The sequence below is a fragment of the Thecamonas trahens genome, assembly GCF_000142905.1.
Source record: "Thecamonas trahens ATCC 50062 unplaced genomic scaffold supercont1.14, whole genome shotgun sequence".
NCBI classification, from domain to species: Eukaryota; order Apusomonadida; family Apusomonadidae; genus Thecamonas; species Thecamonas trahens.
This window is the reverse complement of record NW_013657666.1, coordinates 359,991-379,671: the sequence shown is the minus strand read 5'-3', so window position 1 is coordinate 379,671 and position 19,681 is coordinate 359,991. Positions and strand designations below refer to the sequence as shown.

The 19,681-nt window shown below is 61.6% G+C and overlaps 8 protein-coding genes across 8 annotated transcripts; 6 read left to right on the top strand and 2 right to left on the bottom strand.

The window, feature by feature from the left end:
• The first annotated feature begins 48 nt into the window (after window positions 1-48).
• Window positions 49-1,335, top strand: AMSG_03805 (tRNA intron endonuclease). The gene is made up of 2 exons (XM_013904255.1): window positions 49-262; window positions 378-1,335. The coding sequence occupies exons 1-2, from the start codon at window positions 175-177 to the stop codon at window positions 1,313-1,315; spliced, it is 1,026 nt and encodes a 341-aa protein (XP_013759709.1). The 5' UTR covers window positions 49-174; the 3' UTR covers window positions 1,316-1,335.
• A 236-nt stretch (window positions 1,336-1,571) lies between these two features.
• On the top strand, window positions 1,572-4,394 carry AMSG_03804 (atypical/Alpha/MHCK protein kinase; the record flags this gene model as incomplete). The annotated part of the gene is made up of 2 exons (XM_013904254.1): window positions 1,572-4,257; window positions 4,360-4,394. The coding sequence occupies 2 exons, from the start codon at window positions 1,572-1,574 to the stop codon at window positions 4,392-4,394; spliced, it is 2,721 nt and encodes a 906-aa protein (XP_013759708.1).
• A 686-nt stretch (window positions 4,395-5,080) lies between these two features.
• Window positions 5,081-7,478, top strand: AMSG_03803 (metallophosphoesterase). Its single transcript, XM_013904253.1, has one exon. It carries the CDS (start codon window positions 5,861-5,863, stop codon window positions 7,319-7,321), a length of 1,461 nt encoding a protein of 486 aa, XP_013759707.1. The 5' UTR covers window positions 5,081-5,860; the 3' UTR covers window positions 7,322-7,478.
• A 199-nt stretch (window positions 7,479-7,677) lies between these two features.
• On the top strand, window positions 7,678-9,047 carry AMSG_03802 (uncharacterized protein; the record flags this gene model as incomplete). The annotated part of the gene is made up of 1 exon (XM_013904252.1): window positions 7,678-9,047. A coding segment is annotated over one exon (1,355 nt), but the record flags the coding sequence as incomplete, so codon positions are not given.
• Window positions 9,048-9,494: 447 nt separating this feature from the next.
• On the top strand, window positions 9,495-11,300 carry AMSG_03801 (eukaryotic translation initiation factor 3 subunit 7; the record flags this gene model as incomplete). The annotated part of the gene is made up of 2 exons (XM_013904251.1): window positions 9,495-10,167; window positions 10,477-11,300. 2 exons carry the CDS (start codon window positions 9,495-9,497, stop codon window positions 11,232-11,234), a joined length of 1,431 nt encoding a protein of 476 aa, XP_013759705.1. The 3' UTR covers window positions 11,235-11,300.
• A 4-nt stretch (window positions 11,301-11,304) lies between these two features.
• AMSG_03800 (uncharacterized protein) lies at window positions 11,305-12,812 on the bottom strand (the record flags this gene model as incomplete). Its single annotated transcript, XM_013904250.1, has 2 exons — window positions 11,305-11,501; window positions 11,600-12,812. 2 exons carry the CDS (start codon window positions 12,810-12,812, stop codon window positions 11,305-11,307), a joined length of 1,410 nt encoding a protein of 469 aa, XP_013759704.1.
• A 3,137-nt stretch (window positions 12,813-15,949) lies between these two features.
• Window positions 15,950-17,480, top strand: AMSG_03799 (uncharacterized protein; the record flags this gene model as incomplete). The annotated part of the gene is made up of 2 exons (XM_013904249.1): window positions 15,950-15,959; window positions 16,028-17,480. 2 exons carry the CDS (start codon window positions 15,950-15,952, stop codon window positions 17,056-17,058), a joined length of 1,041 nt encoding a protein of 346 aa, XP_013759703.1. The 3' UTR covers window positions 17,059-17,480.
• Window positions 17,051-19,134, bottom strand: AMSG_03798 (uncharacterized protein; the record flags this gene model as incomplete). Its single annotated transcript, XM_013904248.1, has 2 exons — window positions 17,051-18,540; window positions 19,125-19,134. 2 exons carry the CDS (start codon window positions 19,132-19,134, stop codon window positions 17,072-17,074), a joined length of 1,479 nt encoding a protein of 492 aa, XP_013759702.1. The 3' UTR covers window positions 17,051-17,071.
• Between the last annotated feature and the right edge of the window lie 547 nt (window positions 19,135-19,681).

Here is a 19,681-nt window from a genome sequence, read left to right as displayed (position 1 = left end):
CCCCTCACACCCCCTTCCCCCACCCCCGCAGTCACTCATCTCTCTCTCTATCTCTCTGTGTCATTTCATCACCTCCACCTCAATCAATCACCCATACACTGCGTGTGGGAGAGAGTTTGTGTGTTTGTGTTTGTGTGTGTGTGTGTGTGTGTGTGTGTGTGTGTGTTGCGTGCTATGGCTGATGATGATGATGAGATGATGGCCAACAAGGTGGCTGTGGGCTGGGTTGTGGGCAAGTCGGTCATGGTGTGGGACGCTGCCAGTACGTAACGCAGGTTACCTGCCAGCCAGAGAGAAGGTAGATGGGCGAGAGGGTGTTATGCCTGTACTTGGTCGTACATCGCTATTGTGTGCTGGACTCACTGTCTTCCTCATAGGTGTGGCTATCCTCAAGAGTCATGGCGTGTATGGTGATGTCCGTGGCGCTGAAGACGAGAACGGAGTCAAGCACGAGACGGCGGCTGTAGAGTCGTTGCTGCCTTTGCATCTACTAAAAGAGGATGCGCGATGGGCGGCCAATGAGGGGATCATGGTTTTGAAACAGGCCGTGCCCTTGTCTACCCTTGGTCTTGCTCATCGTCGCCGTGATCATGACACGCTCGAGCTTGATGACGAGGCTGCCTTTATGCAGAGCTTGGCAAACGGCTCAATCCTCAAGACCATGCTCGAGAAGCAGCTTGATACCGATGCGGCACAAGTAGGTCCCATTCCGAGTAATCCAGAGCCGCGCAAGGCCTGGATCGAGGCGCGCAAGGCCATGAGCGCCCGCCGGAAGACTCTGCTGGCCAGCGAGCCTTATTCATCAGTCCGGGTGACTGTCCCGCACCTTCGCGGTGACAGGCGTGGCATGGTAGCGCAGATTGTGAGCGTCTCCGACTGGTGGCCTACGATGACACCACACGAGGCCCGCCGGGTCTTGGCCTACGAGGATCTGCGCCGCAAGGGCTACACTCTCATCGACGGTATCAAGTTTGGAGCTGACTTTTCCATCTATGCTGGGGATATCGGCTCTGTTCACTCTTGCTATCTTGTTCGAGTCGTTGCCGCCGGCACCAACGTCATGGGGCCCGAGTTGGCCGCTGCCGCCCGAGTCTCCACTTTCGCGCGCAAGATCTCGGTCCTGGCAGTCGTCGACGTCGCCGGCTCTGTCGAGTATGTCCAACTGGAATGGATGACTCGCAAGCTTCCTCGCCTTCCTTCCCCGCCTGCATCTGCCGCTTCGCTCTCACTCCCGCTGCAGCCGTCGTCCGCTGCCTCCTCGGCCGATCCGACCAGCGACAACTACTCGCCGTCAGCGAGCTCCTCCCCTAGTTAACATTGACTACCTATCCACAATCTACGCTACAACACGGCACCACAATTGGCACTACCCCATCACACCGCATCAATGCCCGCAATTATCTCCCCAACCTCTACCCCTATCGATCTCCTGCCATTGTCGCATGCCCGGGCCCGCGCCCGCGCGCCAACAACACACACCACACGCCACCACACACACACGCACACACACACACACCACTCCACTCCTCCACTCCCCCCCCCTCCCTCCCTCCTCGCAGCCACATCTCCACATGGCCGCCACTGCTGGGCACCGGGTGAATAGCGGTGGCCCATCCTCATCCCCACCACCGGACTCGCTCCCTCATGGCCTGCTCCGGTTCAACGTGGGCACCTCACTCAACGACTCGTTTGATGCCTGCTCTGATGCGGAAGAGTCAGACTCGGATGGCCACTCGCTGGTCTCCTTCCTCCCACCAGCGATCAACGTCTCTTCTCCCTCGGCAACAAGTATCGGCGAACTTCGTGGCTCAGGCTCTCGTTTGGCGAAGACGAGGACGTCGGCTACCGCGCCACTGGCCGGCCGCATCGACTCGATTAACTCGATCTCGAGTGGAGGCGGAAGCCCGAGTGGTGTAGCTGGCTCGCAGAAGATCCCAGCTCGCTCGTTTTCACCAAGGTCACCCCACATTCCGCCCGGTGTAGCTGCTGAAGCCGATCCGGTCGACTCGTCCAACGCTTCCCGAACCTCTGCAAACGCGTCGGGCTCATCGTTGAAGGACGTGCTGACGGTGGCCAAGTCGGCGGTGCCGGTCACAGACCTGCCGCGCCTGCGGACATACGAGCTTCAGCGGCTGCCGTTTGGTCAGCTGCCGTCGGGCCTCCTCCTCCGCAAGGCGTCTGTCCAGGCCCACACCAAGCGGGTCTCTTCCATCCGCGCCAACCCGTTCTTCTCTGGCCGCTACGCCACCGCCGGCTACGACGGCATGATCAAGTGTTTCTCGCTCACTTCAGAGCTTGGTCAGTACCCGCAGGCTGAGTACGAGATGGCAGCCCATAGCGGCGCCATCCGCGGCATTGCCTGGCATCCCGACGGTCTTGTCCTCGCCTCGGTCGGCATGGACAACACCGTCCAGCTGTGGAACAAAGCGAGTCGCACTGCGTCGCTTCCGCTGCGTGGGCCTGGCTACGCCTGTGACATCTCGCTCTCTGGTGAACATCTCATCGTCTCGTCGCTCCGCTATGTCTACGTCTACGACATTGAGACGACCAAGCTGCTCCAGTCCATCGAGGCCCACGACCTCAACGTGTACTCATGCTGCTACCACCCCGCGTCGCTGGCGCTGTTAATGACGGCTTCAGACGACCAAACCATCAAGCTTTGGGATGTCGAGAACGGGCTCTGCGTCCAGACCTTTTCTGACCACCGCGGCTATGCCAACACCTGTGCTTTCTCCGCCAATGGCCACCTACTCCTCTCCGGCGGCAACGACGGCGCAGCCAACGTCTACGTTCTCGGCCAGGACGCTCCGCTCTTCTCACTCACGGATGCCCGCGGCCCGATCTTTGCCACGCAAGCCACAGACTCGACTATCTATACCGCCGGCTCGGACACCGTTATCCGCGCGTACTCGGCCGAGACCGGCGACCGCATCCGCTCGCTCCACGGTCACATTGGGACGATTCACGACCTAGCCGTTATCGAAACAATCCCAACTCTTGCTACCGACGACACCGTAGGCTCTGCGGTTCTCCAGTCGTCGTCGCTTCTCCTCTCTGGTGGTGTCGACTTGCTTGTCTGCCAGTGGAACTTGTCGAACATCGCCGCCTCGCTCGACGCCGGGCCCGACGGTGAAAATGGGGTTAACGCTCTCGACGATTCTGCGGATATGCTTCGAAAACACGCCCGCGAGGCTCTCGGCTCCATATCGCTTTCACGCCCAGCCACGGCCCGTGATATCGAGGACGCTCCCGAGTCAAACCTCCGCCTCGATGACCTCGACTCGGACTGGGGAGAGGACCTTGACGACTCGGAACTCGAGTCGTCAGACGACATACCGCCGAGACACTTGGGCCAGAGTAACGATCTTAACTGGTCTAATGGCTCCAACAACATCCCGTCCATTCTCCGCGCCGACGACGTGTGGTCGTCAAGCACCGAGCCACAATCGCTCGACTCGTCCACGGCCAACCTTGGCCTTGCCGTCGCAATCCCAAACGTCATCATCACATCATCGACGATCGAGACCCTGCACAACCGCCACGGCCGGGACGTGTCCGAGCTCTCCGGCTCAGAGTCGGTGTACAGCCAGAGCTACGCCAGCGTCGCGCCCAGCACCAAAGTGCCGGTCATCAATTTCGTCGAGCCGTCCGACGAGGGCGACGACTCATGGTCCGACCCGTCAGAGCCAGATAACGGCCTCCCGCTCGAGCTTCACTCGCCACTTTCGGGCCTTGGCATTCGCCTTGGTATCCTCTCGGTCCAGTCCGGCGAGACTCGGCTGATCGGCGCCGACGGTGGACCGCTGGCGTTGGCCGGCCTTCTTGTCGACCCGTACTTGGAGATTTCGGTTGCCGACCAGGTAGTGTGGACCGACTCGCCATCCACAACTCAGGACGGCCACTGGGCGACGTTTTTCGAGTTTGATGATCTGCACCCCCGAGGCGAGTCCATGTCGCACACAGACTTTGACCTTCGTCTTGCCCTCATGGAGCGCCGTGCCGACGGTACAGACGCCGTTGTCGACGCCGGCTCGATCTCGCTCTGGGCTCTCGATCCGGCAAGCATCAGCGACAGCTCTCTCGCCGACGCTTCCCTCCTTGGTGACCCGCAAGCGACGCCTATCCGCCTCAAACTTGCTTTGGACGCCGCAGACGTGGTCTTTACCATTGGTATTGTCTTTATCACTGCAACAGGTCGCTCGCACTCTTGGTCCTCAGACTCGCCGCTTGACTACTCCCAGACTCAGCTTGATGACCGTCCTGATCACCACCACCACCACCACCACCCACACTCGTACTCATCCTCAAACTCCTCGTCAACGTCGTCGTCGTACTCTTTGCCGTCAGATTGGAGCTCAGGCTCGGACTCGAACGCATCCATCGACATCGGGTAAACTAACCCCGCCCTCGTGTTGAGCATGGATCATGCTCTTCTGCTACTCTCCTTGCGTGCAGCATGTGCCTCTGTCCAGGTAAACGTGACCAGGGCCTATGGCAAGGACGTAACACGACTCGATTGCATAGTGCAGATGATTGTTGGATGTGTGGATGAGTACTGCAAGACATGAGCACTGATCATGCATTGATCCTCTTTGCAATGCATCTTTGCAACCTTCCATTGATGTGCCGCGCTATCGTCTTCCTTTTTCATCTTCTACCTCCTCCTAGCATACATCCACTACAACTACAGCTTCATTACCCTCTCATACTTGCACGTGGCCCAAATCTGATACTGATACACTCCCCCTTTCCCTCCCAAACCACCGCAAAAAGTCCCAAACTGCCCTTTCACCCGTTACGCTCCACGCAGCTCCGCACCAACCCGGCGCTACACATCGGGTGACCCCACCATCCATCACACACCACAAGCCACCGTCACCCATCACTCGTCCACCCATTCCCTTGTGTAGTTCCAACCTCTAACCCACGCCCTCCAACCCCGTCGATCTCACCGCATCTTGCCGATCCCCCCCCCCCCCCCCTCCCCCGCTTGTGTCCAATTCGCCCGCATGCGTCATGTCGCGTGCGAACGCGGCAAAGGGTCGTCCGGGCAGGTGTGGCTGGAAGAGGGAGAGGAAGAGGAAGTCATAGAGGCAGACTCGTCTCGAGGACTCCTCAGGCGTGTCTCAACCAACCGGTACCCCTATAGGGTGCTCGGTTCTTCCTCTATCTCAGTCCATACCACCGACATGTCGTTCTTCTCCTCTTCCTCGGCCGCCTCGCCATTCTTGCCGATCTCACCCTCGCCACTGTTGTCAACTTTGGCCTCACTCTCAGCTGATGACGATGATGAAGGTGGCAGGAATGGGGACAAGCACAATGGCGACGAGGGGAGCTATGACTACTCGGTCTCAGACTCGTTGAATGGCCATGGTCATTCTGGAAGTGCCCTTGGGGTGATGACATCAGCTCCTGCTCGGACCTCCATGCCGAGCTTGCCGCGTCGTGACGCGGCAGACGCCGCCGCAACTCGAACGGAAAGTCGTGGTCATTGCGAGCCGCGTTCGTCACTCGGTATGGTGGCACCACAGCTGACGAGTCGTCTCGCTGACGATAGAGTTGAGTCAGGGTGGCGGCGGGCAGAGGATGGCCAGGCCAGCCACGAGTACTATGACTACTACTACTACGACGACGAGCTGGACGACGGCGGAGAGTGTGTCAAGTCGAGCGAGTGGTCTGGGTCGACCGAAGTTGACGAGACTGACGAGAGCCGAGGCGGAGAGCTTACGGTGCCCAAGGCGACAAGCTCCCGGGTCCCGCGATCACCAGTCATCGACCCTCGAGCGCTGGAGCGCAAGGTCCCGCTGGTAGGCGAGCCCGGGAGCTTGAGATCGGCGAAGGCGACGATGACCCAACAGACATGTCCAAAGAGAACTCGCTCGAGTTTGGGCGCAACTTTCCGCATTTTCGCAGTGCTTCGAGCATACTCCACGATCGGCAAGCCGACGTGGAGCACCTCCGCCCAGACGGTGGCGAGGAAGAAGAGCTGAACTTTTCGCCCGAGACCTGGCTGCTTGTCATTGTGGCGATCGGCACGGTGCTAGGTGTGATGGCGACTATTCTGCTGGTGCGGCATCGCGAGCACTGCGGGGCGCGGTGGTTGGTGCCGATAGCAGGCGTTGTCTTTGGTTTTGTCGGCGCAATCTGGGTCATTCTCAAGCAGCGGTACGCCGGCCGCGAGAAGACGTGCACCCATCGAGTGGCGGCCCAGCTTGGAACGCCCTACTTTGAGATTGCGTGCTCTGTCTTTGGCTTTGTGTGGACGCTTGCGGCTATGGTGGAGGTCGACAGCGGGCCGCGGGTGTGCCGCAAGGCGAGTGAGACCGGGCGGGCACTGCTTGCAGCGCAGAGTGCCGTTATGGTTGTGCTCTGTGTTCTCAGCGTCACCATGGGCGTCTCGCGGATCCTGACAGGCTCGTACCGGGCACTGATTGAGGCCGGCGTCCGCGGCGTCCGGTACTGCTGCTGCTGGATGGGCCTTATTCGGCCGTGGCGGCGGCGCCGGTCGGCCAAGTACGCGCACGTTGTCAACGACGGCGACGGTGTGCGGCTTGTGATCCGGACGGTGGGCGATCCGGCAGGCGAGCAGCCGGCTGGTACGGTGCGGTTTGTGTGCGTGTCAGATACGCATCGCCAGCACCGCGAGCTTCGTCTGCCAGATGGCGACGTTCTTGTGCATGCTGGCGACGTGCTGTTCCGCGATCGCGGAACAGTCGGCGTCCCACCGTACCGCGGTGCCAACGATGGGCGCGAGGTCATCCAAGAGCTCAACACATGGGCGGGCGAGCTGCTGGACAAGCACGCGTTTGAGTGGATTGTCGTAGTTGGTGGCAACCACGATCTATGGCTGGAAGAGCAGGGAGCCGGCCAGGCGCAGAGCTTGCTCTCCAACGTGCAGTACTTGTGCGACTCGTCGGTGGCGCTCTCGTTTGGTGAGAGCCTTGTCACGGTTTACGGCTCGCCGGTCTCGGTCGGCGGCCGATCGCTCAATCGGGCGTTCCAGCACGAGGCCGAGTCTGAGGAGCTGAAGCGTGTGTGGGACCACATTCCTGACGACATCGACGTGGTGGTTACCCACTCGATGCCGTCCATTCTACGGCCGTCGTCGTCCAAGGCCGACGTGGCGCTTAGCAAGCGGCTCGCCTCTGTCCGACCGGCGCTTGCGGTTTCGGGCCATGTCCACCTTGCCCACGGCGTCGCCGAGGCTCACGGCACTGTCTTTGTCGGCGCCGCAAGCTGCAACAACTACTACATGCCGGTCAACCTGCCGATCGTCGTCGATGTCGAGCTTCCGGGCTCTGTCCAGCTCGAGCCGGTCTGATCATCCCGAGCAGTGGAGTACCCTACCGTGGTTGGTGCGTGTTCAATGCTGTTGTTGGATGCCGACCGTGATGGGCTGCTGACCCTCCCCCCTCCCCCCCTCCCCATCTCCCCCTTTTCTCTCTATCTCTTGTCTGAAAATCATTGTCAGTATCCCACCCACCCACGTGTTGCGTGTGCAGATGTGTGACTTGCCACTCATCATGCCGCTGGTTAGGCATTGACTCGGAAAAAAGCCCCCAACCCGTCAAAAAAGCTCTTGTCCCGCACCAGCGCGCTCGATCCCTGTCCCAAACCAAGCTCACGCAACTCCCCCCCTCCCCCCCCTCCCCCCCCCCTCCCTGGACTGGTGGTCACAGATGTCGAGCACGGTAGAGGTTGAGGTTGTCGACGGAACCACACAGAGCATAGAGGTCTCGTCGGCGACGACTTTTGGCGAGGCAAGCCAGGCGGTCGGGACGGGACTTGGCCTCAGCGAAGCGGCCAGCCAGCTGTTTGGTATCTTCCATATTCGGGCAGGATACGAACGGCTGCCGGAGAGCGATGAGCGGGTGCTGGCGACGGTGCAGGGATTTGGGGCGGATGAAAAGATGGCCAAGAAGAAGAAGAAGGTGTACAAGTATCGAGCTGGATCCAAGCTGGTGTACAAGAAGGTGATCCAGGGCAGGCGAAAGGAGCTGCTCTGCATCGAGGTGACAGCGTTGACACTGCTGTATCACCAGGCCAAGGCCGATGTCATCAACTCGGTCATTCCCACACATGGACCCGACGCCATCGAACTGGCGGGCATCCAGATGCAGATCGAGTTTGGCAACTATGACGAAGCTGCGCGTGCGCCCGGGTTCCTGGAAGACAATGGGCTGCTGGACCAGTTTGTGCCGGCGCGATCGCTGGCCAACAAGCTGCATACTGCGCGCGAGTGGGAGACCGTCATCTTCCAAAACTATGCCGAGCACTTTGGGAAGAGCCATGACGCGGCGCTGCGGTCGTACCTCAACGCGGCTCGGCGGTCCAAGTACTATGGCGGGCGGGTGTTCCTTCCGGCAAAGTGTTACCATCGCGGCTCTCTCATCTCGACGGCGCGGGTCCAGGCCATCATTGCCTCGAACCAGTTTATGATTGTGGATCCCAAGTCGCAGAAGGCTCTGTGGTCGTTCCCCTTTGCCTCGCTCTCCGAGTGGAAGGTCTCTGCCGACGGCCTCTCGTTTGCCTTTTACGTGGTGCCCAAGAACAAGCAGAAGCTCGATCCGTTTGTCCTCGAGACGCCGCAGGCGGCGTACCTTGCCCAGTCGCTTGCCGCCGCCGCCGCCGAGGCTGCTGAGGAGCTCAACGCCCGCAAGCTCGAGTCCATTGCCGCCTTCCGGGCCGCAGCCCGGCCGCAGGCGGACTCGCCATCATCGCGCGCCGTGTCCAAGTGGAAGGCACGTGCCGGCATCACGTCGTCTGCCTCCAGCTCGGACGCTGGCAAGCCGGTCCTCACTCGCAAGGTGGTCCGGACCCGCAAGTCGGCCGCCGCCGCTCCGCTTGTGGTGGATCCTGCCACTGCCCAGGCTGCTTCGGACGCGCTCGCCTCGGCCTCGAGTCCGAGTGCCGGACCCAAGGTGACCAAGCGCATCCGTGTCCGTCGCCGCAAGAAGCCGCGCGCCGCCCTTGCCGACCGTGATCGCCCGGTTGCTGCAAGCCCGGCGCAGCTGGCCATGTCATCAGTGTAAATGTCATGCACAAGTTTGTCCTAGGTATTTCGCCATCCGATCGTTCGACGGCGACGAAACGAGTCTCGCCGTTCGGGTCAAGCCAGCGACCAAGTCTGTGGCGTCAAACCGATTTTGTTTGCCACACACTTCTCGCTCGACATGGCCGACCTAAAGTCCATTCCGAGCTTGCTCACAGAGAGTCCTGCCGGGTGGGGTCCCAACCCCAGCGAGGTTACGGCTGATGCACTGCGCACAGACATTCCCTACGCACCCTTTGGCAAGTCCGACAAGATTGGTCGCATTGCTGACCCTGACCAGGTCCTCGTCTACCGCTGTACGTCCTCCTCGCTCCATCCCAGATTATACACCATCCACTTTGTGGGCCTCCGCCCCCCCCCCCCCCCAACCTGCCCCTCATCCATGAAAGACTAACGCCAACTTGTCCTCCAGGCCACACCCCTCCCTCCCTCCCTCCTCTCCATGCACTCTATGTGCTCCCCTCTTAACTCTAAGCGCGACAACGCCGAATTCCAGGTTGTGGACAACCGGTCGGTCAAGACGCGGTACAACAAGCGCAAGTACTTCCACCACAAGTGGCGGCGTCAGTACTACAACGCGCGGACGTACAAGGGCAAGCAGCGTGAGCAGCCGCGGACGGCGCTCACCAAGACCAACAAGACCAAGCCACAGCGCCGCAAGCAGCGAATCAACTACCGTAACTCGTACAACTGGAAGCGGTACCAGAACAAGACCAAGCGGCCTAACTCGATTCCGGTCTCGGAGGAGTGGGAGCAGGTCGACTCGATTCCCTTTAAGGAGCTCAATGACTTGGACGCCATTGAGCAACCGCCCCAGGTCGAGGACGTGTACAAGTGCGGCAAGGTTCGCCCGTTCAACGCTGCGCTGCGCGGCGTGGACACCCGGAACCCGCTCAAGCTCCGTCATGCGGCCGAGACCACGTTCCTCAACGTGTCGACGACCGATGACCCCATCATCCAGTCGCTCGCCGAGCAGGAGGTGGCGCACGTCTTTATGACCGACGATATCCTCGCTGCCCTCATGTGCGCTTCGCGCTCGGTCGATCCGTGGGACCTTGTGGTCAAGCGCATCGGCGACTACGTGTTCTTTGACAAGCGCGATGGCTCCAACTTTGGTATGTTATTCTTTCGATTGCCTCTCCCCCCTACCCCTCCCTCTCCCCCTTTTTATTGCGCCTGGATGGCTCCGAGATGATGAGCCTTCTTTCCCCTAATGATCGACCTTGATTCTAACCACGACCGATTCGCATCGGTCACAAATCGAGGGTCTCCTCTGCGAAAGTAGAGGCGGCCCACGTCAAGCCAGATTTTCTGATCCGAACCAACCAGCGCGCTCTTGCATGTTTGCGAGCTCTGCTGGTGGCCTGCCTCGATTGGCTTTCCCCCCCTTGACTCACCACCGCCTCTGCTTTTCTTTTCCACAGACTTCCTTCGTGTCCGCGAGACTGCCGCCGAGCCCCCGAACGAGGACGACGGCAAGACGTTCATCAACGCGCCCGAGCCGCTCTCGCGTGAGGCCACGCTCATTAACCAGTATTACTCGCAGCAGGCACTCGACGTCGAGGGCACTCCCATCGACTTTGGCAACGAGTCGCCGTTTGCCGAGGACGCGTCTGTCGCCGATGTTGGTTACACATACCGCAAGTTTGAGTACGAGTCTTCGGAGACCGAGGTCGAGAAGATCACGTTTGTGGTGCGGACCCAGGTCGACGCCTACACCATCAAGTCGTCGGGCCGCAAGGCCATGACTGTCCATGCCCTCCACGAGTACGATCCGACGCTTGACCTCAACTGGCGCTCGTCGCTCGACACCCAGGGCGGCGCCGTCCTGGCCACCGAGATCAAGAACTCGGCCAACCGCCTGGCGCGCGTCACCGCCCGGGCCATCGCTGCTGGCAATGATTTGGTTCACCTCGGCTTTGTCACGCGCACCAACCCCGCCAAGCACATCGACCACTCGGTGCTCGGCACCCAGACTATGCGGACTGAGACCCTCGCCCGCCAGCTGCAGATCGTGCCCGAGGCCCTCTGGGTCTCGGCTGCCGCCATTGTCGACTCGGCCCTTGCCCTTGGCGAGGGCACGTACGTCCTCATGAAGGACGCCAACGAGTCGGTTCTCCGCTTCTTTGCCGTTCCGGACAACTTTGAGGAGGAGCTCGCTGCCGGCCCGTCGTTTGCGTAAAAGCTGCGTGTGGAATGAAATTCTGGACACAACTGGGAGTTTGCTTTGCCTGTGTGTCGGCTGCGCAACACTACACCAGGCGGCGGCCAAACAGGGTGTACCGCTGGATGTCGGTGAGGTCCTCGGATGAGGCCGAAAGAACCCGATCCGGGAGCGGCGGGTGCGAGTTAGTAGACGAACTCGCGGCAGCCGATTCAGCATCGGTCGGAGCGGTAAAGGTGGCAGCAGAACTAGGAGCGGCAGCGGCAGCAGCAGTAGCAGCAGCAACTGGTGGCATTGGCAAGGGCGAGGCCGAAGGCTTGATGCTACTGTCAGGGCGGTCCGGGTGGTCGCCGAGTGGCCTGCGGAGCGACGGGGTGGCGTACGCTGCGGGCGAGTCGGCAGCGAGCACAGGGTCGAAGCGGGCGGGGTGGCGTAAGGTGTGGCCTTGGATCGCATGGAAGCAAGAGCTGCCGTCTGGGCATCGAGCGACTTGGCGTGGCGGACAGCAGCGCGGCCGAGGAGGCAGATGGAGACCAGGATCTTGAGGGCTACCAGGTTGAGGTAGCACGTGACGACGACGGCGAGCCAATACGGCGACCAGCGCGGAAGATGGGCCAGCGGAAGGACACGGGAAATGGTGTGAAGGAAGAGGCAAGCGAGCGGGATGGGAACAAAGCCGATGCGGTGCGAGACGGCGTGGTGCGGCTTGGCCGACGGCTGAGAGGCCGGCAGCCGGCCGTTGATGATGTCAGAGTAGAGGATGGACGAGAACTTGGAGTAGAGGCCGGCGTCGAGCTTGTTGAACTTGCAGATGAACGAGTGCTTAACAGAGTCGACCACAATCTCTGAGGCCCAGAAGATGAGGACCGAGCGGCCGGTGCGGCCGAGGAACTCGGCCCAACTCGCCTGGGCATCTTGGACCAGGTTCTGGAGACAGACGACAGCAAGAAAGATGAACAGCTGAGCGCGCTCGACAATGTCTGCGCACGCTAGCTGGAACAAGTTCTCCTTGACACACCGCTTAAAGACAGACTTTTTGAGCTCGATGATCTGGTTGGAGACGAGGAGGGTGACAAGTGCGTTGTTGTACGAGTTGATGGCAACGTTGATGGAGACCGAGAGAGTAAAGAGGACAGCAGCATGGATAGCGACGTAAACGACAGCCGCGAGAGCCGAGCCTAGGATCGGCAGAGTGCCAAAGGCCATGATGACCTCGTGCGGGCCCGAGAGCCCGCGGCGGCCGCCGGTCACGCGGGTCACCGACGCGCGGAGCAGGCCAAAGAGGGTATCGAGGATGTCGAGTCCGAGCGCGCAGCAGAGCTTGTCGAAGATCTCACAGCAGTTGAAAATGACGTACAGCTTGATGGACGACTGACCACGGACCATATGGTAGACGTACGAGGCGTCGACGAGCGAGAGCAGGGCAAAGCAGGCGGCAAAGATGAGACCGCGGAGCAGATCGCAGGCCTGCTGCGATGAGAGAGGAGCGCCAAGACCGCAGACAGCGCCGGGGAGAGTTGTCAGGGCCACGGCAATGCGGACAGGAAGAAAAGTCAGATGGTAGAGCAGCGCATCGAGGCAGACAAAGAAGCCCATGGTCAGCAGCTTCTCCAACTCCCACGGAACTTTGAAGAAGAACTTGGCCACTTCTGCCGCCACGGGACCATCAGAGCTCGCAGCATAGCCATGATGAAACTCGGACCATAGATAGTCACCCAATCCGACCTGTTTCCCACCAGCCACCACCACCTTGCTCTGTCCTTCTCTATCTCCACCATGCCCATGTCCATGCCCATGCCCTCCTTCCCGCCCGCCACCACCACCACCACCACCACCACCACCACCTCGTCCTCCTCCTCCCACCACCGCACCCACTCGCCCACCACTTCTGACGCCCTCGCTCACCGCACCCTTCTTCCGTCTCCGCGCCATAATGACCTCTTCCCCACCAGTTCTGTATATGTGAGCAGTGGTGTGCGTGCGAGTGTGCGTGTGTGTGTGGGGTGGGTGTGGTTGCCCCCCCCCCCCACCCCCGTCCGCTGACTCGTGTCGTGTTCCGGTGGCTGAGCGAGGTGAGTTACTGGCGGATGATGGTGTTGATCAGATCGGTGGGGAAAGCGGACGGAGGAAGGGAGGAATTGGTCGATTGGATTGACTGGGTACATCGGGTCGGATTTGTGGGCGGACGCAGCGGCTGGAGATGGGATGGTGTCGTGCGCGTCGTGCGCGTCGAGTGAGTCAACCGGGTCGGCCTGGTCGGCCTGGTCGGCCTGGTCGGCCTGGTCGGCCTGATCGGCCTGGTCGGCCTGGTCGGCCTGATCGGGCGGGTTTGATGGGGGGAGGGGTGAGGGGGAGTGTTGATCAGCTGTTGGGAGAAGGGGCTGGAGACGAAGCAGTGTCGATGTCGGTGATGGTGGTGATGGCGTTGGGTGGGCGATCAGGTGGGGTCGGTCGGGTCGGTCGGATCGGTCGGATCGGTCGGAGCGTCAGCCACAGCTCTCCCTTTGGCTACCACGGGGGAATGTGTGTGTGTGGGTGGGTGACGACTTTCGGACTCGGCTGGAGACCCCCCCCCTTCCCCTGTCCGCTGACTCATGTCGTGTCCCGGTGGCTGAGCGAGGTGAGTTACTGGCGGATGATGGTGTTGATCAGATCGGTGGGGAAAGCGGACGGAGGAAGGGAGGAATTGGTCGATTGGATTGACTGGGTACATCGGGTCGGGGTTGTGGGCGGACGCAGCGGCTGGAGATGGGATGGTGTCGTGCGCGTCGTGCGCGTCGAGTGAGTCGACCGGGTCGGCCTGGTCGGCCTGGTCGGCCTGATCGGCCTGGTCGGCCTGGTCGGCCTGATCGGGCGGGTTTGATGGGGGGAGGGGTGAGGGGGAGTGTTGATCAGCTGTTGGGAGAAGGGGCTGGAGACGAAGCAGTGTCGATGTCGGTGATGGTGGTGATGGCGTTGGGGGGGGGCGATCAGGTGGGGTCGGTCGGGTCGGTCGGATCGGTCGGATCGGTCGGAGCGTCAGCCACAGCTCTCCCTTTGGCTACCACGGGGGGAAAGGGGGGGAAGACGACATGGGCGACGACCTTCGGACTCGGCTGGAGAACAAGCTCCGTAGCGGCGAGTATGATTGCGCCATTTGTATTGGACCGCTGGTGGAGAAGCAGCATGGCGGTGGTGGTGGTGGTTGTGGTGTGGGCGGGAGCGAGCAGAGTGGCGCCTGGGCCTGCTCGACCTGCTTCCAGCTGTTCCATGTCTCGTGTGCGGCAAGTTGGCGACTGTCGTCTGCGGATGCGGTTGGTGCCTGGCGATGTCCTCTATGCCAATCGCCGCAGACGAGTGTGCCATCGGTGGCATCGGCTACCTGCTTCTGTGGTAGCTCGTCGCTGGCTGCTCTGGCTCTCGAGTCGGCAGCTGCCGCCTCTGATCAGACGCCGTTCTCGTGCGGTGCGCCTTGCGGCGGTAGCCGGCCGGGCACGCTCTGTCCGCATCCATGTCCGCTTGTCTGCCATCCGGGCCCGCATCCACCGTGCTCGGCCACCTCGCCCCCGCTGCCTTGCTTTTGCGGCGCAGAGTCCAAGGTCTTGCGGTGCTCGGTGCCGGCTGCGGCCACCCGATGGGCCTGCGAGGGCGTGTGTGGTCGAGAGTTGGCGTGCGGCAACCATGTGTGCAAAGCAGTGTGTCATGACGGACCCTGCGATCTGTGTCCGGTCATCGACTGCGTCCGCTGCTTCTGCGGCAAAGCCCAACTGGAGCTCGAGTGCGGACACGACGCCGCCGATCGGGGGTGCGGCGAGGTGTGCGGCAAGCCGCTGGAGTGCGGCAAGCACGGGTGCATGCGCGAGTGCCATGATGGGCCGTGCGGGCCGTGTCCTTACGCGCCAGAGCGGATGTACACCTGTCCTTGCGGACAGAGCTCGCTGCTGGAGCTACTCCCCGACGACGGGCAGCGGAGTGTGTGCACGGATCCGATTCCCCTCTGCTCTCAGGTCTGCTCCAAGAGGTTGCAGTGCGGTCACACGTGCAGCGAGATGTGCCATCTCGGGGCCTGTCCACCTTGCGGCAAGGAGGTGAGGCCATGGTGCCGTTGCGGGCGGTCGCGGCTGAGATTGGTGTGCTCTGAGACGGATGCCGAGACGCCGCCTACTTGCCTTGCGAGATGCGGCGAGAGACTCAAGTGCGGGCGGCATCAGTGCGACAAAGTTTGCTGCGCCAACGACGCTCACGAGTGCATGGCAGTGTGCGGCCGGAAGCTCGAGTGCGGGAGTCACCGATGCGCTGAGCCGTGCCACTCTGGAGCATGTCCGCCGTGCCTACACACCTCGTTCGATGAGCGGGTCTGTCCTTGCGGCGCGACGGTGGAGGAGCCGCCGATCCCGTGCTCGATGCCACCACGGCCCTGTAGCGGAACTTGTCCGGCCGAGTACGAGTGTGGGCATGCGACGCCGCACACGTGCCACACCACTGGCTCCTGTCCGCCGTGTGTGCATCTTGTGACCAAAGAGTGTTGGTGTGGCGAGAGCACACGCGACCACTTGCCGTGCCATCTGGCGGGCTTTTCGTGCCCACGCGAGTGTGGCGCGACCGGCCCGTGCGGCGTACATCGGTGCCGCCGGCTGTGCCATGCTGGAGCGTGCTTCCCACTTGTTGCGGGGAGTCGTGCGGTGGACGGTGTGAGAAGCGAATGGCCTGCGGGCACTCATGCGGCGGGCGATGCCACCCAGGCACCGAGTGCGATGTTGGAGCGTGCCAGGCGTCAATTGGGCGGTCATGCCCATGCGGGCTACGGACGCGGATCGAGACTTGCCGCGGAGTCGAGCCTGCTCCGCTTGAGTGCAATGCAGCATGTGCGGCCGAGGTGGTGCTGGCTCAGCAGCGTGCAGCTTCGGCGAGCACTCTGCGGGCGCGAAGCTACATCCAGACGCGATGGAGTAGCGAAGCGTCTGCCGCCCCAGCGGCGCCTGTCATTCACGGCGTCCGTGCTTCTGCACTGGGCAGCGGCGCGGTGCCCGCTGCCGAGCTTGAGCGTGTCTTGGGTGAGCATGCTGGCGCCGAGGGCGTGTTTATCGTGAGCGGTAGCGAGGCGGTGGTGATTATGGCGAGCCAGAGCGAGGCCAAGGACGCTATTGCTGCACTGCGCCGAGCAGTCAACGAACACGGCCTCCTGTACTCGGAGTGGCGCGGATCGGCCGGTGACGTAACGTCGCTCGCGCTCGACGCCGCCGCGTATGAGCAGAGGCAATCCCAGATGGGAGCCGGAACCAATGTGTACCAGTTGCTGGAGGTTGAGGCGCTGATGCCAGGTGTCGAGGACATGCCTGTGCTTCCGGGTCCAACGCCTGAGGAGGTGGCGGAGGAGAGGGCGCGGGTTAAGGCGGCCGCAGCCGAGGCCAAAAAGGCTCGTAAGGCGGCGGCGGCAGCAGCAGCCGAGGCCGAGGCCAAGGCGCTGGCCAAGGCGGCACGCAAGGCCGAGAAGGCCAAGAAGCGGTGCCGTAAGGAAAAGTGTAAGGTCAACATTGTCAACTCGGGCATCCAGTGTGACACGTGCAAGCTGATCTTCTGCCTCGATCATCGGCTGCCCGAGTCGCATGGGTGTGGAAAGGCCAAAGCACGCGCAGTGCGCACCGAGGCTCAGCGCGGAGCCAAGCAAGACCTGAACTATATGCGGCGGATGGGGACCTCACAGCCACCGCCCAAGCTGACGCGGGAGCAGCTCAAGGCTAAGGCGCGTGCTGCGGCCAGCGGTGGGAAGAACGCCCCGGGGGGGAGCAGCGCCAAGAAGAAGAAGCTCAAGGACAAGCGGGGGATCAACCGCAATGTCAAGAATAAGAAGAGGCGCAAGTGATAACATGGCAGTCTTATTGCTCCGAATCGGAGTCGGTCTCGTACGAGTACTCGACGGGCGGGCCAAACTCAAAGGCGGGCGCACGCCGACGGACGACGTCGTCGCGAGGCTCGTACGAGACGTCGGGCGCATCGGTCTTGCGGCGGAGTGCGGCGTCGTCGCGTGCCTTCATCTTGCTAAAGTTGACGTTCGGCTTGTGGTCGCCGTCCTTGACATCGTACACCACATCGACAACATCCAAGACCTGCGACGGTCGCGACAGCTGCTTGTCCATCTTGAGCATGGTCTGGCCTGTCCGCTTGCGAGTGACGCGGATGCCGTCCTCAGTGTCGTACACCTTGTCGACCGCATTCGAGGTGTCAAACAGCTTACCCCGGGCGGCCTGCTTGTCCATCCGTGGTGTGAGCTTGACCTTGTCATTGACCTTGGCGTCGTAGATGGCGTCCACAGCATTGCCAGTCTCGAACAGCTCATCGCGGCCGCGAAAGCGCGAGTAGTCCATGGCTCGGCGCGAGGCATCCTCGAGGTTGGGATCGTACGGCTCGTACGAGACGTCAGGCGCATCAGTCTTGCGGCGGAGTGCGGCGTCGTCGCGTGCCTTCATCTTGCTAAAGTTGACGTTCGGCTTGTGGTCGCCGTCCTTGACATCGTACACCACATCGACAACATCCAAGACCTGCGACGGCCGCGACAGCTGCTTGTCCATCTTGAGCATGGTCTGGCCTGTCCGCTTGCGAGTGACGCGGATGCCGTCCTCAGTGTCGTACACCTTGTCGACCGCATTCGACGTGTCAAACAGCTTGCCCCGGGCGGCCTGCTTGTCCATCCGCGGTGTGAGCTTGACCTTGTCATTGACCTTGGCGTCGTAGATGGCGTCCACAGCATTGCCAGTCTCGAACAGCTCATCGCGGCCGCGAAAGCGCGAGTAGTCCATGGCTCGGCGCGAGGCATCCTCGAGGTTGGGATCGTACGGCTCGTACGAGACGTCGGGCGCATCAGTCTTGCGGCGGAGTGCGGCGTCGTCGCGTGCGGTCATGGCAGCCATGTTGATTGACCGCTGGCGGTCTTGGCGCGGCTGATCATAGACGACATCAACGAGGTCATACAGCGCAATTTCATGGCCCTTTTGGGTGTCAAACGATGGTCCCACGCGAACTCGTGGCTCAACGACGCGGTGCGCTGAGGCCACGTCATAGTCAGCGTCGACAACTTTGGACCGCTCCAGCCACTCAGCCTTGCGCTCTGGCTGGGTCTTCCATGACAGCACGCCCTTGGCCCGACGGTCGACATCAGTGTCATAGAACCGATCGGGAGCTTCAGACTTTGGACCAAACTGCGCGGTCCGCGGGACGAACGATCGCTTGTATTTGCGTCGTCTGCGGCGACGGCCCGAGGCCGGCGGCGGGCGGGCGTTGCGCCTCCGGCTCGTCTCCTCGCGCCGACTCTCCTTCCGCACCGAGTCCAGGACCCGATATGCCGGCGCTTTTCCGGTATCGCCACCAGCCGCTTGTCGACGCCATGGGCGCTGCCGTCGTGTCCGCTGCACCGATCGTGATGGTGAGCCGAGTAGCGGCAGCCTCTCTTCCTTGTCCTTAACGCGAGATCCATGACCGCTCTGTCGGCGCGATCGGGTTGACGACGTCGATCGCTGACTTGCAAGACCCGCAGCAACGTGGGTACCACTGCTCGGCCTGTTTCGTCTCTTTCGCGGTGTTTGCACTGCCTCTGCCACCATCATCTCGCCCTCGATCCCGTCTTCCTTGCTTCTTCCTCCGTCCTCCTTCCTCGCCTGTTGCTGCTGCTGGTGCCTGCTTCTCCGTGGCGAGGCCGCGGCTCTACTTCCACGGGGGCGTCTTGGTTGTCTTTCTCCTACCGGTGTCTGCGGCATTCTCTACCGGTCGTGCTCTTGCCCTTGCCGCGGGAGAGGGTGTGTACGGCAGGCAGGGGTGAGATATTGGCACTCTGCTTGGTTTGGGCGTTGGTGGAGGAAATGGTGGCTGGCCGACAAACGATTGATTCGCTGCCGGCTATTGGCAAGCGCACTGGCAGGGTAACGATTAATGGACCGTTGGCCATGACTATGGCTCGGCCACGATTAATGAACGGTTGGCCATGATGATGGCTCTGCCACGATTAATGGACGGTTGGCCATGACTATGGCTCTGCCACGATTAATGGACCGTTGGCCATGACTATGGCTCGGCCACGATTAATGAACGGTTGGCCATGATGATGGCTCTGCCACGATTAATGGACCGTTGGCCATGACTATGGCTCGGCCACGATTAATGGACCGTTCGTTGGCCATGATGATGGCTCTGCCACGATTAATGGACCGTTGGCCATGACTATGGCTCGGCCACGATTAATGAACCGTTGGCCATGACTATGGCTCGGCCACGATTAATGGACCGTTCGTTGGCCATGATGATGGCTTGGCAAATTCGTGCGAATTGAGTAGGAGAGCAGCCAGTTGAGGGAGGTGGACAGGAGCCAGAGAGGACAGCGGCGGGCGAGGGGGGGGGGGGAGGGAAGGACGGGATCCGAGCACGTAACTCGCACCTGTGGAAGTAGGGATGCCAAAGCTGCGTGTTGTGGTGGAACATAGCAATGGAGATGGCGG

Bases quoted from the DNA above. Each gene is read 5' to 3' on its own strand.
- AMSG_03805 (XM_013904255.1), top strand. From the start codon at position 175: ATGGCTGATGATGATGATGAGATGATGGCCAACAAGGTGGCTGTGGGC. The intron at 263-377 runs GTACGTAACGCA...TCTTCCTCATAG, and splicing joins CATGGTGTGGGACGCTGCCA to GTGTGGCTATCCTCAAGAGT.
- AMSG_03803 (XM_013904253.1), top strand. From the start codon at position 5,861: ATGTCCAAAGAGAACTCGCTCGAGTTTGGGCGCAACTTTCCGCATTTT.